At 43.2% G+C, this 17,732-nt stretch overlaps 2 protein-coding genes across 4 annotated transcripts in view; one reads left to right on the forward strand and one right to left on the reverse strand.

Moving 5' to 3' along the window:
* Positions 1-17,732, forward strand: part of LOC138970872 (battenin-like) — a 125,441-nt gene that overhangs the window by 19,321 nt on the left and 88,388 nt on the right. The window lies entirely within an intron of this gene.
* LOC138970865 (uncharacterized) lies at positions 8,727-11,827 on the reverse strand. Its single transcript, XM_070343429.1, has one exon. The coding sequence runs from the start codon at positions 11,516-11,518 to the stop codon at positions 10,589-10,591; it is 930 nt and encodes a 309-aa protein (XP_070199530.1). The 5' UTR covers positions 11,519-11,827; the 3' UTR covers positions 8,727-10,588.

Below are 17,732 nucleotides of genomic sequence, written 5' to 3' on the forward strand. Positions count from 1 at the left end.
GTGGGCAAAGCCACCAATCAAAAGTTAGCTAACAAGACTGACATGGCATCTCATTGGTCAAGCAAGGAAACATATCACAATCTTACAAACACACACGCAACCTGAAAGAGGAAAGCGACATTCTATTACCGCCATAATGAGGCTTTGATCTGAGCGCATCAAACAACATCTTCCGGGAATCTACCCCCGGCTCGGTCATAAAATTGCGTAACTGACCAGCTGCAAGCCCGAAGCACCCGTCTCTCTCTGGGAGGGCGGCTTGACTGTCAAAGGAACAAAAATTATGGTCTCTAGTGGACACAGACGACTGAGCGCGTTTACGATCTCCAGGGTCCGTATGCATGAACTGGAAGTCAGAAACACTGGAAGTAGAGGCCTCTTTTAAAAGTGGGAACTCCCGAAGTTAACTTTCTAACTGTTCCCTATGCATGAACGCCGTAGTGCTGACTTCGAGAGTATTCGGTCAAGGTCGCGAAAATTGGGGGAATCCCAACTAGTACATGCGTTTGTTAACGGTAAGCTTGGCGACCAGAAGAAACAAGTCTCATCGCGAGTTCAAAAGGGCGAACGTTGAGCGCGCTGTAGTACTAACAGCGTTATTGCTGTTGTTTTTTGAATGGTTAAACGAAAGGGTCGGTTCAAACCTGTAATGATTGTCTTGGAATCGAATGACTGCCTAGCTCGGACAATGACTTTGTTGACCTGAATAATAGGGAGAAAAATAAATGATTATGTTGAACTTTTTTTTCTCCTTTTTTTTAAAAATCTCAGTTGCATGCAGGCAGCTTCAACCCTTTCTGTTTTGCCTCTTTTTTTTTCTTTTTTGTTGTTGTTATATTTAGTCAAGTTTTGACTAAATATTTTAACATCGAGGGGGAATCGAAACGAGGGTCGTGGTGTATGTGCGTATGTGTGTGTGTGCGTGCGTGTGTGTGTGTGTGTGTGTGTGTGTGTAGAGCGATTCAGACTAAACTACTGGACCGATCTTTATGAAATTTGACATGAGAGTTCCTGGGTATGAAATCCCCGAACGTTTTTTTCATTTTTTTGATAAATGTCTTTGATGACGTCATATCCGGCTTTTCGTGAAAGTTGAGGCGGCACTGTCACGCCCTCATTTTTCAACCAAATTGGTTGAAATTTTGGTCAAGTACTCTTCAACGAAGCCCGGGGTTCGGTATTGCATTTCAGCTTGGTGGCTTAAAAATTAATTAATGACTTTGGTCATTAAAAATCTGAAAATTGTAAAAAAAAATAAAAATTTATAAAACGATCCAAATTTACGTTTATCTTATTCTCCATCATTTTCTGATTCCAAAAACATATAAATATGTTATATTCGGATTAAAAACAAGCTCTGAAAAGTAAATATATAAAAATTATTATCAAATTTTTTTTTTCGAAATCAATTTAAAAACACTTTCATCTTATTCCTTGTCGGTTCCTGATTCCAAAAATATATAGATATGATATGTTTGGATTAAAAACACGCTCAGAAAGTTAAAACAAAGAGAGGTACAGAAAAGCGTGCTATCCTTCTCAGCGCAACGAATACCCCGCTCTTCTTGTCAATTCCACGTGCACTGCCTTTGCCACGGGCGGTGGAGTGACGATGCTACGAGTATACGGTCTTGCTGCGTTGCGTTGCGTTCAGTTTCATTCTGTGAGTTCGACAGCTACTTGACTAAATATTGTATTTTCGCCTTACGCGACTTGTTTTTGTTTTTGTTATCGGGGAGCATCCGTCTTTTTTTCTGTTCTTTTTTCCTGCTTTTTATATTAAAGTCAAGATTGGATTTTTTGTGAAAGCAGTTAAACACAGTTTCTTTACGGAATTAAAAAAAATGAACACAGAAACAAAAACCGGTTGTTGCAGCGAATGCAATGCCTATAAAGAAAAAGATCAATAAAAAAAAATTAAAAATAAAAATTCTGCTCCCAGCGGCACTTGAACCCGGAGCGCCGGATCGAATTTCCGAATTCGTAACCACTGCACCATGCTACTCGTGTGAATAAAAGCGTGATGAAAAGATGTAATATGAGTTATTCAGTCGTGATGGTTTGAAAGCTCGCCACCTTCGCCGAACTTGACTCGAGCACGTTTTTTTCGGTTAGTAACTGATCGAACTGTCGCTTTTGAGCCACTTTGTTTCAAGCATTTCACCTAAATTAAACAAGAATGTCACAGTTTGTGTCTATTGTGTAAGGTAGCCGACCGTCTCATTGTAGCCTAGTTACGACAGTTGCTCTGCAATGATCTGCAACTATTGAGGCCATTCATCGTTTTCGAAAATGAATTTGAGTCAAAGCACGATAAACCAATGCCCAGACATGCCAGACAATATCTTGGAATAACAGACCAATACTTTTGTGTGGAGTTATGCAAATTAACAAGCCAGGAAATCATGAATGAGTTGTGCATATCTACTACGTTTATCATATTCAAACCACCATAATCTTTTTCTTTACACATAACTGTTCGTCTTACTTTTTCAAATGCGCGCGTATTTGAATACTTTTTCTTCCAAATAAACCTAAACAAAATGGAATTAATATAATGTAAAACATGATGAGGTACTGCCAGAGACTGGAAAATATAAACGAATTGAGATATAAGAAAGATTTTAACAATACAAATTTTACCTTGTATACTTAAATTTCTTTTTGACCAATTGGCGATTATTTGTTGTATTCGTTAAACTTTCTTTGACCAGTTTTCCTCTAAAGACGATGCGGGTATATTGTTTGGAAAAATAATTCCAACAATTTTTACTTTACGTTTCCATTTAAGACCAAAATACTGATCTGTACACAACTTTTTGGACCATATCCACATGGCTTCCGTTTTGTTAACATTCACTTCCAAGTTGGAAAAACGTTTAAATATATTCAAAATGTATAACGCCCTTTCTAGATCTATGTTATCATGCAAAAAAAGAGTGACGTCATCAGCATATAATAGCAGTTTTAGGACCGTGATTGGTGATACCTCAAAGGGTGACATAGGCAGATGGATACCCTTAATAGCTTCATCAGATCGAATCTTGTTCGCCAACATTTCAAGGGCAATAACAAAAGCCATTGGCGAGAATGGACATCCTTGACGAATGCCAGTTTCCACAGGAAATGGTTCGGATATCCACCCTGTATAATTAATACAACTTTGACTATTGTTCATCAGGACAGAAGCCCATTTTTTAAAGTTATCCCCAAAACCAAATTTATCAAATGCAAACAAAATATAATCTTTGGATATGGAATCAAATGCACGTCGAAAGTCAACTGCTAATAAAACTCCAGGTTTATCCATTGTGTTCATAATATCTATGGTATCATCAATGAGTCTAATCATGTTACTTATTTTTCTTCCTTACATAAAGCCAACTTGATTTTAATGAATAATATCACCTATTACAGTGAAAAGTCGCAATGCTAAACATTTTGCAATTATCTTGTAATCTGTATTTGTCAGAGATATTGGTCTCCAATTGCCGAGATCGTCCCTAGGTAAATCTTTACCTTTATGAATTAAGGTCAGAACAGCTTGTTTTTGAGTGGGCGATAATTCGCCATTAACAAATGACGCTACAAATGAGGCATGAACTACATCCCTTATCTTCAACCAAAATACTTTATAAAAACAGGTAGTGAGGCCATCAAGACCTGGGGCTGAATCGTTATTTAATAATTTAAGGGCAATAGTTAATTCCTTCCTGGTAATCTCCGAGTCCAATTCACCTTTTTGGTCATTGGAGAGAAATGGTATATTTAAATCTTGTACAAATTCGTTTGCGCTCATCTGGTTAAATTGCGCACTTTTTTCATATGAGTCTTTAAAAAATCGTACTTGTTCTTTCATAATCTCTTTCTGTGTATTAAATACCCTCCCGTCTTCTGTCTGTAAACGATCCATAATTTTCATGTTAGCTTTACTTTTTTCCAAATTCAAAAAATACTTTGTGTTCTTCTCACCTTCTTCTATGAACTGAACGCGAGAGCGAACTTGGGCACTCTGGGCTTCTTCCAATGAAAAGACCTCAAGCTCTACTTTAATTTTTTCTCTTTTTATTAACAGATTCAGATCTTGTGGATTATTTGCTAAAAGAGTGTCCGTTTCATCCAAATCCTTCTGAAGAGAAAGCTGGGAATTATTTTGTTTTCGCTTTCTTCCTGCTGCATAGGCTGTGCACAATTCCCGCATTTGAATTTTTAATAATTCCCATTTTAAGGAATCACATAAACCTTTATTTTGCAACAAAAATGCATCAATCAAATTATTGATTAAATCAAGAAAACCTTTGTCTCGCAATAACTGATTATTAAATTTCCAGTAAGAAGGTCCGCATACTATGTTCACAATCTGAATTTTCAACTCAATTAATCGGTGATCTGAATGTGGTACTGAGACCATGTCACAAAATAATGTTTTATCAAACAAGCCACCAGAGAGAAGAATATAGTCAAGTCGACGGGCTATGAAAGGGCTCTTCCTGCTCCAGGAGAACTCCTTTTCGTCGGTGTGAAACAAGCGCCAAACATCATTCAGATCGTTACTATGCAAAACATTTTGAAAATTAACAACATCAGATTTTTTATGTTTTTCACCACTCACAATATCTATCTCGTTATTCAAAACACAATTGAAATCCCCACAAATTATTTTCTCACCTTCGAATTCTTCAAAACACGAATTAACTTGTGCCCATAATTGACTTTTTTCGAAAGAATTATTAGGAAAATAAATATTCACCAAATAAAGAAAATCATTTTCAAATGTAATTTTCAAACACAAAATTCTTTCTGTTTTAAATACTAATTCTGCTTCACCATCAAAACTTTTTTTTAGGAGAATAATTTGTCCCATGCTCTGACAGGAAACTGAAGAATGAAACACTCTTCCACCCCATTCTCTCTCCCACTGATCTTTCACGTCGTCCGTAATATATGATTCCTGCAAGCATATCAAATCATATTTTCTTTTTTTTAATAAATCAAATATAGATCTTCTTTTTCTTTTGTTACGTAATCCTCTTACATTAAGAGAACATACCGAGACGCTATTCATTAAACCCGAGTGTAATTAAGTCGCAAAGCCAATTCATAGTCCTTTACCATCGCCGTCGCGTAGCACGTGAAAATCACCAGTCAACAGGGAAGTACGGTCAGGGTTCAGCACAAAAGACTGCCTAAGCTGATGTGTGTTGCTGTCGTCTCCGTGTCCGTGTCGCACGTGTTCTCTTTTCCGTCGCTATCGGGTGTTTGTGGCATTGTCAGTCTCGGTTGTTTGCTGCCCTGTTGTTTGGGGCTGCTGTCTTGTTTCGGTGAAACAGATCGAGAACGCAATCGCTTTACTGAGCTGCTGTCTCGCTTGTTGAAGTGCAGGGTGCTCTGCCCAGAGACTTACGAGGGGGAGGTGGAGGGGGCATGAATTCGGGGGAGATGTCACAAATGGGATCGCCAGCTTGATGATTGTCTTTTAGACACTGGCGGCATTTGATGGGGTACGGGCACTCTGCTGTTGTGTGAGATTTATCCAAGCAGCGCCCACACTCTGCGTGAAACTGCCTTTGTTTCTTAGCTTGCTCTCTGTGATACAGAGATGCTTTGAAGGGACCGATCGTAACAGTATAAGGGAGGGGTGTGGGGGGTGTGGTGATGTACAGAAAACGCCTGCCTGTCTTCCATCTTGTTATAAAGTTGAAAGTCAAGATTGGATTTGTTTAGCCTACGCGCGTGTGTGCATGTGTATTAGACATAAACATAGACATACGCATAGAACACTGTATTATCTCAATTACGAGAAACTCGGGTGTGGTGAATCATAATAAACAAGATTATACACAAGGAACTTAGTCGATAAATATCGACAGGGGGCCGACAAATGGTTTGAATGTGAAATGTGTGTATATGGGTGTGGGTCTGAAACAAACAAACAAACAAACCAACCATGTGAACTTGACCCCCCCCCCCCCCCGGGCCGCAGGCCTTCGATGTAGTGATTGAAAAAAACCGTCGCGATATAACCTTCGTGGTTGAAAACGACGTTAAACACAAAATAAAGAAAGAAAGATTGAAAAAAAGGGATGTTCTCAAATGGTTCAATAGACCCTATCGGTATTCCAAGCTCTGGTAATCTCTCGCAAACTTCAGAGCATAGCAAAGCATTCTGTACAGCGATCTCGTGCGAGCTGCACAAGCCAAGGTTCGAAGTTCTCGCGATGTTCAAAGCAATAACAAAGAGCGTGTCTCGCGAGAGCTGCTCAGATACCGAAAAGGTCTATTCTCATTTGGTCTGATTCTCAAATGGTACCGATATACTCCCCCCCCCCCCCTGGCCGCAGGCCTAGGATTTAAAAAAAAATAATTATTTATTTATTTTAAACATTAAAAAAATTAATTAGAGAAAAACAAAACATTAAAACGTTCATAATAAATAATAATAATAAACAAGAATTTAACACAAAAAACCAAAAGAATAGATAATCCACCCATGCTGGGAATCGAACCCTGACCGCTTTCGCCGAAGCCGAACGCCTTTCCGGACGTCTTACCACCACACTACAAACTCTTCATTGCTCCGTCAGTGAATTTAGTGCTATTATACCTAACCGCTACTGGCAGACATGGGCCGATCGATCGACCGGTAACTTCCACATTCTTCCACACACAGCTTTGTCAGTTGTTGAGGCCTTGCAAGGTTTTGACGGCAACAATAATTATTGTAGTTCTCAAAGACTTTATTTCTGTTTGATTTGTAATATGTTGGGAAGACATATTTATCAATTGATCAACAAAATAAAACATAATAAACAAGTCGCGTAAGGCGAAAATACAATATTTAGTCAAGTAGCTGTCGAACTCACAGAATGAAACTGAACGCAATGCCATTTTTCAGCAAGACCGTATACTCGTAGCATCGTCAGTCCACCGCTCATGGCAAAGGCAGTGAAATTGACAAGAAGAGCGGGGTAGTAGTTGCGCTAAGAAGGATAGCACGCTTTTCTGTACCTCTCTTTGTTTTAACTTTCTGAGCGTGTTTTTAATCCAAACATATCATATCTATATGTTTTTGGAATCAGGAACCGACAAGGAATAAGATGAAAGTGTTTTTAAATTGATTTCGACAATTTAATTTTGATAATAATTTTTATATATTTAATTTTCAGAGCTTGTTTTTAATCCGAATATAACATATTTATATGTTTTTGGAATCAGCAAATGATGGAGAATAAGATAAACGTAAATTTGGATCGTTTTATAAATTTTTATTTTTTTTTACAATTTTCTGATTTTTAATGACCAAAGTCATTAATTAATTTTTAAGCCACCAAGCTGAAATGCAATACCGAAGTCCGGGCTTCGTCGAAGATTACTTGACGAAAATTTCAACCAATTTGGTTGAAAAATGAGGGCGTGACAGTGCCGCCTCAACTTTCACGAAAAGCCGGATATGACGTCATCAAAGACATTTATCAAAAAAATGAAAAAAACGTTCGGGGATTTCATACCCAGGAACTCTCATGTCAAATTTCATAAAGATCGGTCCAGTAGTTTAGTCTGAATCGCTCTACACACACACACACACACACACACACACAGACACACAGACACACGCACATACACCACGACCCTCGTTTCGATTCCCCCTCGATGTTAAAATATTTAGTCAAAACTTGACTAAATATAAAAACGACACAACATTGTTAAAATTATTATTGGCCAACGTTGAACGTTTACGAAGGCCTCAATCTTCACGCGCATAGACGAGATTAATAGGTGCTTGATTTTGGTATTTTGAATTACATGACATGTTATATGTTTTATGACAAGACTAACAACCATGCAACACAAATATCCCCCATCATGCTAAAGGGAGATAATCAATGAAACACAAGCCTTATGATCAGTCAAGTTCATTTTTACTGGACTGATAAATCAACATAGGTAAAGGTTTTGGCATAAAATGGGCACGGATTGGCGGAAGATAAGCATGGCTAAGGGGGGGTAACTGCTTTATTGTGAAATTCCATCCCTCCAAAAGCTGGGCCTAGTTTAACGGGTCTGAGATCCACTGCAAACCTTCATTTGCCCCTGAGTCAGCATGGTCGGGGTGTGAAACCATTACCATGTGCTTGCTTTCCGGCACCCATGCTGCTGTTTTGCGGGGCTTTGCTACCAGCCCCAGGCCTCCGATCTGGAGGGAGCAGGGTCCCGAACCGGCCACGGGATATCCCATCCCGTGGTTACGCTTGCCACATCCCGTGGTTCGCTTGGGCTCACCTGTGGACCCTGCGTAAGTCCGGTAACAATCTACCAAAATACAGCAGAATGCAGTGTCCCCCTTTACCATGCTTATCTCCCGCCACTAACAGCTATGTATTAGGTGTTCCGCCAATCCGTATACTAGGCACGTCTAAATTAAGACCATGTTTGTGAGTTGCTGCTCCAAGTTTCCTTTGAACAGTTCGTTTCCCCTATGGTTGAGGTGGATACCATCAGGGAGGAGGCAGTCTATGCCAATGTTCTGGTGGTATACTACTTTGCCATTCTCCTTCAGTATTCGGCCCCTGGCCCTCCGATTGAGTCTTTGACGTGAGTTTTCCGCACCTTGCAGGGTGTGGGCATGCCGCCATGCCAAGCGGGGTAGCATGTCCGACCACACCAAGGTCGCCGCCGGATAGTACGCCCTGATGAAGCAGACAAGTTCATCAAGTTCCTGTAGCCACTGCTTCTGGTCTACCCGGGCGATGTCGTTCGCGCCCACATGCAGGACCAGGTAGCGCGGTGGGGTTCCTCGGATGGTGCTGAGCAGCTTGTTGCGGGCCTGGGGAAACCCAAGGCCTGGCTGTCCCGCGAGCAGTACCGGCAATGGTAGTCGCAGGTCTTGCCGCGTCCTGTCCAGGTGTTGCTGCAGCCTGGTTATGAGGCTGGACCCCACCAACATGATTCCTGAAGCTTATAATGAAAACATTTTTAAGGACCTCCTTTAATGTATATGAAAGTCAATTCACTACCCAACTACTGCGGAGGTGTAAACCAATCCGCCCGGGCCACACATTTACACCTGACTAGAACACGCATTCCTTGTAGCGGAGGTGTAAACCAATCCGCCCAGGTCACGTACAAAGACATTTACCCCTGACTAGAACACATTCCTTGTGGCGGAGGTGTAAACCAATCCGCCCAGGCCACATGCAAAATTATATACCTGACTAGAACACATTCCCTGTGGCGGAGGTGTAAACCAATCCGCCCAGGCCACATGCAAAATTATATACCTGACTAGAACACGTTCCCTGTGGCGGAGGTGTAAACCAATCCGCCAAAGCCACAAGAAAAATTATTCACCTGACTAGAACACGTTCCCTGTGGCGGAGGTGTAAACCAATCCGCCTAGGCCACTCGAAAAATTATTTACCTGACTAGAACACATTCCCTGTGGCGGAGGTGTAAACCAATCCGCCCAGGCCACAAGAAAAAATATTATTTACCTGACTAGAACACGTTCCCTGTGGCGGAGGTGTAAACCAATCCGCCCAGGCCGCACAAAAAACAAAAAAAAACCAAAAAAATTATTTACCTGACTAGAACACATTCCCTGTGGCGGAGGTGTAAACCAATCCGCCCAGGCCACAAGAAAAATTATTTACCCGACTAGAACCCATTCCCTGTGGCGGAGGTGTAAACCAATCCGCCCAGGACATTCCTCAAACTTGGTTAGTGCGGACATACTTCTCCACTGCCTGAGACTCCCATCGCCCTAGTGCCATTATGCGCCTCACCGGAGTGCCATTCATAGCTGCTGTGGTGGCTGCCCCGATGCGGAATGAGTGAGATGTGAATCTGTTCACTTCCCAGCCCAGTGCCTTCGCCCCCCTTTTCAGAATGGCCTGGAACTGGTAGCGGCTTAGTGGCGCGCCATCAAAATGCTTGAAGAGCAGCCCTGACCCGCTGGGTCTGACTTGTAGATATGTCTGCATGGCCAATACTGGGCAGGCTTCCGGATGCCTCTCTGCCCGGCGTATGCATACCTGCTCCCCTCTCATCGCTTGGTCGGTTTTAGAGCCCCTGATCCTGATCTTTCCCATCACTACGTCTGCGTAACCAATTCCAGCTCTGCCACCTTTTAGGGTGTCGCCCTGACCCACAACCTCGCTGACGCGAAGGAACCCAAAGAATGCGACACTATACGCTGCTGTGAACAACTTCTGCTCAAAAACATTGGCACAGACCACAGGTAATATGCCAATTAACTGCTTAAGCCTCTGTAATGTGATAGGCTTTCTCAGGTCCTGGCGCCTATCCAGCTTGGTCATACCCTGAAGTAGCTTTTTTAACAAGAAGTTGTCTGCGGGATCAGACCATCCATTTAACTTATGTTTAGCCCCAATACCCGCGATGTAAGTGCGGGCGGTGGTGTGCGCTTTTCCGGCTAGCGACAGGTGGGCGGCAAATCCCACGACCTGTTGAGGTGAATCTGGCCAGTCCGACCCCAGGCCGTGGGAAAATCGGAATTCCTCAAACATGCGTATGCCCTGCCTGTATGCTGCCTGCGTCGCTGGGGCAAAGGCGGCCGACACCAGTCGCTTTACTTCCGCTGAAGTTGCTGCAGCAAGGCTCTGGGGATCTCTGCCGGTTGGGTGTCGGCGCCAGGGCATAGGGCTCTGAATCGTTGGAACTGCAAACGGGAAAGCGCATCAGCAACCGCATTTTTGGTTCCTGGAATGTGCTTTGCTCTACACAGCACGTTATGTCTAAGGCAAGCTCCCACCATTGCTCTCACCAGACCCATTGATGGGGGAGAGCGGGTTGTCTGCCGGTTAATATGGACAACAGCCATGTTATCGCAATGGAATAAGACCTTTTGGTTTTCTAGTTCCTTTCCCCAGAGGTGGACGGCCAGAACAATCGGGAAAAGCTCCTTAAAGGTGATGTCCGGATCGTTTTCCTGCCACCCCGCTGGCCAGGACCCACAAGCCCAGTGTCCACCAAAAAAGGCTCCAAAACCAATACCCCCAGCTGCGTCAGTAAAGAGATTGAGGTGGGAGCTGTCCACCCATACCTCATCTAACATAATGCTGATGCCATTGTGGGTTTCCAAAAATGAGCTCCATACCTTCAAATCTTCTCTCATGGCCGCAGTGATTCGGATGTGATGGAATGGCCTCTTTACCCCTCTGGTTGCGTCAATCAGTCTTCTACAAAAGGCTCTACCAGGGACCACTGCTCTACAAGCGAAATTCAGTTTTCCAATCAAGGACTGTAACTGGCGCAATGTTACCTTATGCTTGTACAAAAATTCTGACACCTGTCTTTTAAGTTCCAAAAGTTTATCTTGTGGGATTCGAACCTGCAAGGCAACAGTATCGACTATCAGTCCTAAGAACTTGCGACATGTGGATGGGCCCTCTACTTTGTCTGCGGCAATAGGGACTCCTAAATCGCAAAAAAGTTGAGAGCATACTGTCCAACATTGCTTGAGCTTGCTCACTTGAAGCACCACCCCCACAAAAATCATCCAAGTAGTGGATTACGTCACAGAAGCTAGCTTGTTTCACGCACCACTCTAAAAATGTACTAAATTTCTCAAAAAGAGAACACGAGATAGAACATCCAAATGGCAGAGCCTTGTCAACAAAGAACATGCCTTCGACCAACATACCCATCAATCCAAAATCTAATGGGTGTAAAGGAATGAGTCTGAATGCAGACTTGATATCTACTTTTACCAAATGGGAGCCCTGGCCTAGTTTTTTAACTATACATGTTACTGCGTCAAAACGTGTGTATTGCACGGCGCATAGCTCAGCTCGGTATACCTCCGTTAAGAGAACTATCCTAATGAGGGTATGAAAGATCAAATATCAGTCTGTGTTCTCCTGGTGTTGACTTTTCCACCAACCCCACAGGGGAGACAATCAAGTCTTTCATGGGTGGAACCGAAAACGGTCCGGCTACCCTACCTAGCCTGACCTCCTCAAACAATTTTTGCAGCACTATTTGCGGCTGCCTACGTGCTGAACCGTGATTTTTTGCTAACCTCGGCTTTCTTTCTCCCTGATATGGTATCCTAAAACCCTGGCTAAAACCTTCCCTAAGAACCTGAGCATCGGCTTGGTTGCGGTACTGTTCTAATGAATGAACTAACTTCGCCAGGCAGATGGGCGAGGTAGCTAAGCCATCTAAGCCCTGGCTTGGAGGGGTGTCAACCGCCTCACAGCTACTTTTGTCCGTTACCAAAGTGAAAGGGCTGGCCAGAGCCTGATACCCCCTTTTCAGCGCTTTGCCCCTGTCCTATCTTCTTTGTGCAGGCACTGAGACCATGAGATGTTGAGTTGCAGCCTGCACACTTGTGAGCGTAATGGCAAGCTTCTCTTTGGCACCCCCCCGTTTGTTGTGGTAGCGACACACTCCCCTCTGGCTTGTTGAGTTCTGCGTGGTGTTCTTTCGCTCCATTGCTGGACTGTGCTTACTAGGGGAAGACAACACAGCTGGTTTGCAAAAATAGCTGCAGCCAAAGTTGATTGTCAATCATCCCCCAGGGACGTGTGGGGTCAGCCTCCAGACGGGACCTGAATTGCTGGTCATAAAGTACCCAACCGTTACCCGGGTTGTCCCTCGCTGCACCCCTTATCAGTTCCGCGTAAGCAAGCATCTCTTGAAGCTGTTGGGGGTGTCGCACTAGGTACACGCTCATCAACACGTTGAAGGCGGAAGACCACTGGTCGATTGTGAGGTCTCCCTTACTTCGCTTTTCCAGCCTCGGGACCAGCCGCCCTTGCTCATCCTGAACAAAGGCTAGAGCCTTTTTCTCCGGCCTGTCCAAGAATGACTTCGCCGACAAAACGTGCAGGTCCACAAATTTGTTTAGGACAATTCTTTCCCTAATCTCGGGGGGAACCGTGATGGAGAGGGGATCTAAACCTTGCCCCTTTTGACTTGCAGACTGACTTGCTAATGCCAGCTCTAACGCCCTAATTCTGGCTTCTGAATCTTGCCTAGCCTGATTGGCCGCCTCCTCTAGGGATTTTAACCTGTTAACGAAGTCCGCATCAGTACCTTGCTGTTGTTGAGGTTCTTGTCTGCTGGCGTGCTCCGCATCCTCAAACCAGGCCCCCTGGCTGTCACTGTCACTGCTGAGCACGTGGGAAGTCGCAGCTGCGGTCCCTGTCCGGCGCGGTCTTTTGTTCCCAGCCTCCTTCGGCCTAGGCAGCTCCTCCTGCAGCCTTGCCGGTCTCTTCCCCTGGGTTGCTCTACGAGGTCGGCCTCTCCCGGACATGTTACCTGATCAACGTGATCGTCGCTTGAGGATGCTTGGTCGTGTTTTTTCCTTTCAGCTTCTGTTGACTGTTGTTCTCGGAAATGTAGATCGAATGGAATAGAACGCCAACTGAATAGCGATAAACCGTTTGAGAATGACTTGTTTGCTTAAGCCCTTCTCAAACGGCTCACTTGCAGGTTGCTTTCGCTTTATCATAAACTCATTTATAGCTAAGGCCGAAATGTATATATGAAGTTTTATATCGCGCGCGTATCTCCAGACTCGGACTCAAGGCGCTGGGATCTATTTATGCCGTGTGAGATGGAATTTTTTACACAATACATCACGCATTCACATCGACCAGCAGATCGCAGCCATTTCGGCGCATATCCTACTCTTCACGGCCTATTATTCCAAGTCACACGGGTATTTTGGTGGACATTTTTTTTATCTATGCCTATACAATTTTGCCAGGAAAGACCCTTTTGTCAATCGTGGGATCTTTAACGTGCACACCCCAATGTAGTGTACACGAAGGGACCTCGGTTTTTCGTCTCATCCGAAACTTGAGACTAGCACTTGAACCCACCACCTAGGTTAGGAAAGGGGGGGGAGAAAATTGCTAACGGCCTGACCCAGGGTCGAACTCGCAACCTCTCGCTTCCGAGCGCAAGTGCGTTACCACTTGTTGGGCTTCATGGTCATGGCAACAGCCATAATAATATTACATGATGTATAATATTAGTTTCAGCATATGTGAATTACATGTCATCATACCAAACTGTCATACATTATTCTGATTGATCACAACCAAACCTACTATCATTGGACACATCCAAACAACAAGCGCCTGTTCTTGACAATTTCCCACTGATCTAAAAATAAAATCAGTGCAATTTCCTGGGTCGGGCTTTGCCACAGACACTCACGGTTTGGCCTGTAGGTAAAATGTACAATGTATTTTCTGATTTGTGCACAAAAGCTTTTTTTCTTTTTTCTTTTTTTTTAACATAACAATGTTTAATGTCACTGTATGTTTGAAAGACCATGGTCACATTTGTAAAACAAATGTTAAATTAGAAAATAAATAACATTTTGGTTCATGATTTTGTCCTACACCTGTGCGGAAAATAAGAAATAAAAATGTCGGTATATAAGTCACTAAAATACAGCAAAGTATGAACGGTTTGAGTTTGTTGCGGTTGACCCTGCACAGTTCGACCTGTGATGCTTTTGTTGAACAATTTTGCCGTCACACCTCCCATAGGATGACGTATTTCACAACTTCCTGTGTTACACAAACTCAGTGATGACCAAGTTTGCCTTCACCTCTCCCATAGGGTGACGGATTTCACAACTTTCTACTGATGAACAATGTTGCCTTCACACCTCCCATAGGGTGACGGATGTCACAACTTCCTGTGTACACAAACTGATGACGTATTTTACAACCTCGAAACTATCCGTATGAATGGGGGCCTCCTGGCCCCCATAATAAAACGTAAGAACATCAATAAAATATCGAGGCACAAATACTCAGCTCATAATAGAGACAGTGACAAAAGGTCAGGTGTCATGTCTACTGTCCCGAATGACACACGATTGCTGACATTTCACCATTGCCAAAAGAATAAACAAATAAGAAATAGGTAGAACATGAATGTGAAAACTGACTTTGATTGTTGATCAGTATTTTCTATACCACTAACAAATAATCTACTTACACATAGCTGTTTGGCAAATGTATGTTGCATGGGACACACTGACATGAAAGTGGAAGATGTTTTTCCCTCTAGAGAAACTACATATCAAGTTACACTTTTTGTGCTCTTCCATTCCAGTTGGCAATCAATTGTTAACGCATGTTATTAGAAAAAATAGAACGAAAACAGATTAGATAGAATGAAAAATGTACTGGAGATGTCATTTGGGACATACTGACATGAAAACGTCACCTTTTGTCATTGTCTCAATAGTGTGTGGAGGGGGGTGCACACACACACACACACACACACACACACACACGCACACACACACACACCGTCGAACACACACACACACACACACACTTGCGCTAGGAAGCGAGAGGTTGCGAGTTCGACCCTGGGTCAGGGCGTTAGCAATTTTTTCCCCCTTCTCTTCCTAACCTAGGTGGTGGGTTCAAGTGCTAGTCTTAGATAAACAAATATCCACCAAAATACCCGTGTGACTTGGAATAATAGGCCGTAAAAAATAGGATATGCGCCGAAATGGCTGCGATCTGCTGGTCGGGTTACAACTCGCTATTGCCGCGGCCCGTTGTTGCCGCGGCCCGTTATTGCCGCAACCCGCTATTGCCGCAACCCGTTATTGCCGCAACCCGCTATTGCCGCAACCCGCTATTGCCGCGGAACTTTCCCGCAAGAAAGATCCCCTGATTCCGGTTTTGTTAAAAACAATTTTGCGCCAGTTAGATGCCATCAAACAACAGAGTTGGTAACTCTGCCGTGTGTTACGCGTGATTGTTCTGAAAAGTGACTATTACATGATTGTTCTGAAAGTCTATTATTTATTTCATCGTAAACATGTAAGCCCTCATACGTGATTGTTCTGAAAGCTTACTATATTACATGATTGTTCTGAAACTCTACAAAAGGTAAACTTGCTTCACCCGTGAAATGTTGTCAGATATGGAACAATATGTATACCCCAGCCCAACGAAGTTGGAGGGGGGTATACTGGATTCACTTTGTCCATCTGTCTGTGTGTATGTCTGTATGTATATGGAACAATATTTTGATACAATGATATTAAATCTTTAGTGATATTGATATTTATACCCCAGCCCAATGAATACAAACTCAACAAGTAATACGTTTCATACATTGAACATGTCTTCTTTATTGTTCTCAACTCAAAATTCAAATTAAATGTCCAAAGACAAAAATTATTTATAATCTTCAAAAATGTAATGATTCTTCTTGAGTTTAAAGGGACACATAGAAACTTTTGATTTTCCCTCTTTGCCATGCTTAGGTGGCTTGGTCACCATAATGGATCGAAAGGCATGGCAAAGAGGGAAAATGGAAGCTAATTTTTGCCCCTTTTAAGACGAAAGGCACAACAAATAATTTTTACAAATGAAACTTCTTTTTTTTTAGGAACTAAAAATTCAAGTGGAGAGGGGATGAGAGACGTGAGGAGATGGCCGGGGTTGCGAGATGGGTGGGGAGTCTGGGCTTTAAAGTTCTTGCACGCGAGACAATATACTTCTTTTTTGTGTGTGTGTGTGTGTGGGGGGGGGGTATTTTGTTTATCAACTCTCTCTCTCTCTCTCTCTCTCTCTCTCTTCTCTCTCTCACACTCTCTCTCTCTCTTCTCTCTCTCTCTCTCTCTCTCACACTCTCTCTCTCTCTCTTCTCTCCCCCTCTCTCTCTCTCTCTCTCTTCTCTCTCTCTCACTCACACACTCTCTCTCTCTTCTCTCTCTCTCTCACTCTCTCTCTCTCACACTCTCTCTCTCTCTCTTCCCCCCCCCTCTCTCTCTCTCTCTCTCTCTCTCTCTCTCTCTCTCTCTCTGTGAATATTTTTGTCATCCTAAATATTGGGGGGGGGGGGCAAAAAGACATGTTTGTCCCCCCCCCCCACACCCCAGGAACAGCAGCTGCCCCCCCCCCCCCAGTTTCCGACGCCAGTGCACTGAGTACATACGCACACACACACACCACATACACACACATGAACGCTAAATGTATTAGCACATCTCTGTTTTCAGTGACACTTGTTTTTTTTATTACACAGCAACCACCAGAATTTTTTATATGAATTATTGAAATGGTTTGATAAAGTGTCAGTTGATATGAACAAACCTCCCCCACCCCCTACACCTAAAAAAAGGGAGTGGAGAGACGGATCAACTCAAACACACATCTGAAGCTGTCGCGCACACAGAAGACGGATCAACTCAAACACACTTCGTTGGGCAGGGGTATACATATAATATATTGTTCCATATCTGACTACATTTCACGGGTGAAGCAAGTTTACCTTTAGTAAAGTTTCAAAACAATCATGTAAATTAGTAAGCTTTCAGAACAATCACGTATGAGGGCTTACATGATTACGATAAAATAAATAGTCTACTTTCAGAACAATCATGTAATAGTCACTTTTCAGAACAATCACGCGTAACAGCCGTGTGTTACGCGTGACTGTTCTGAAAAGTGACTATTACATGATTGTTCTGAAAGTAGACTATTTATTTCATCGTAATTGTGTAAGCCCAGGGGCGGACGAGGGGGGGGGGGGGGAGTGCACAGGGTGCAGGTGCACCCCCCCTCCAGCAAAAAAAAAAAAAAAAAAAAAATTGGGAAAGCTGATTCTATGACCATTTCTAAGTTCAAATGGCACCAGATGGCACCATTTTGCTTCTTTGGGCAACAATTTTTTCCGGGGGGGCATGCCCCCGGACCCCCCCCTAGCAAATTCGGGCG

Source organism: Littorina saxatilis, linkage group LG7, assembly GCF_037325665.1.
Source record: "Littorina saxatilis isolate snail1 linkage group LG7, US_GU_Lsax_2.0, whole genome shotgun sequence".
Taxonomy (NCBI): Eukaryota; Metazoa; Mollusca; class Gastropoda; order Littorinimorpha; family Littorinidae; genus Littorina; species Littorina saxatilis.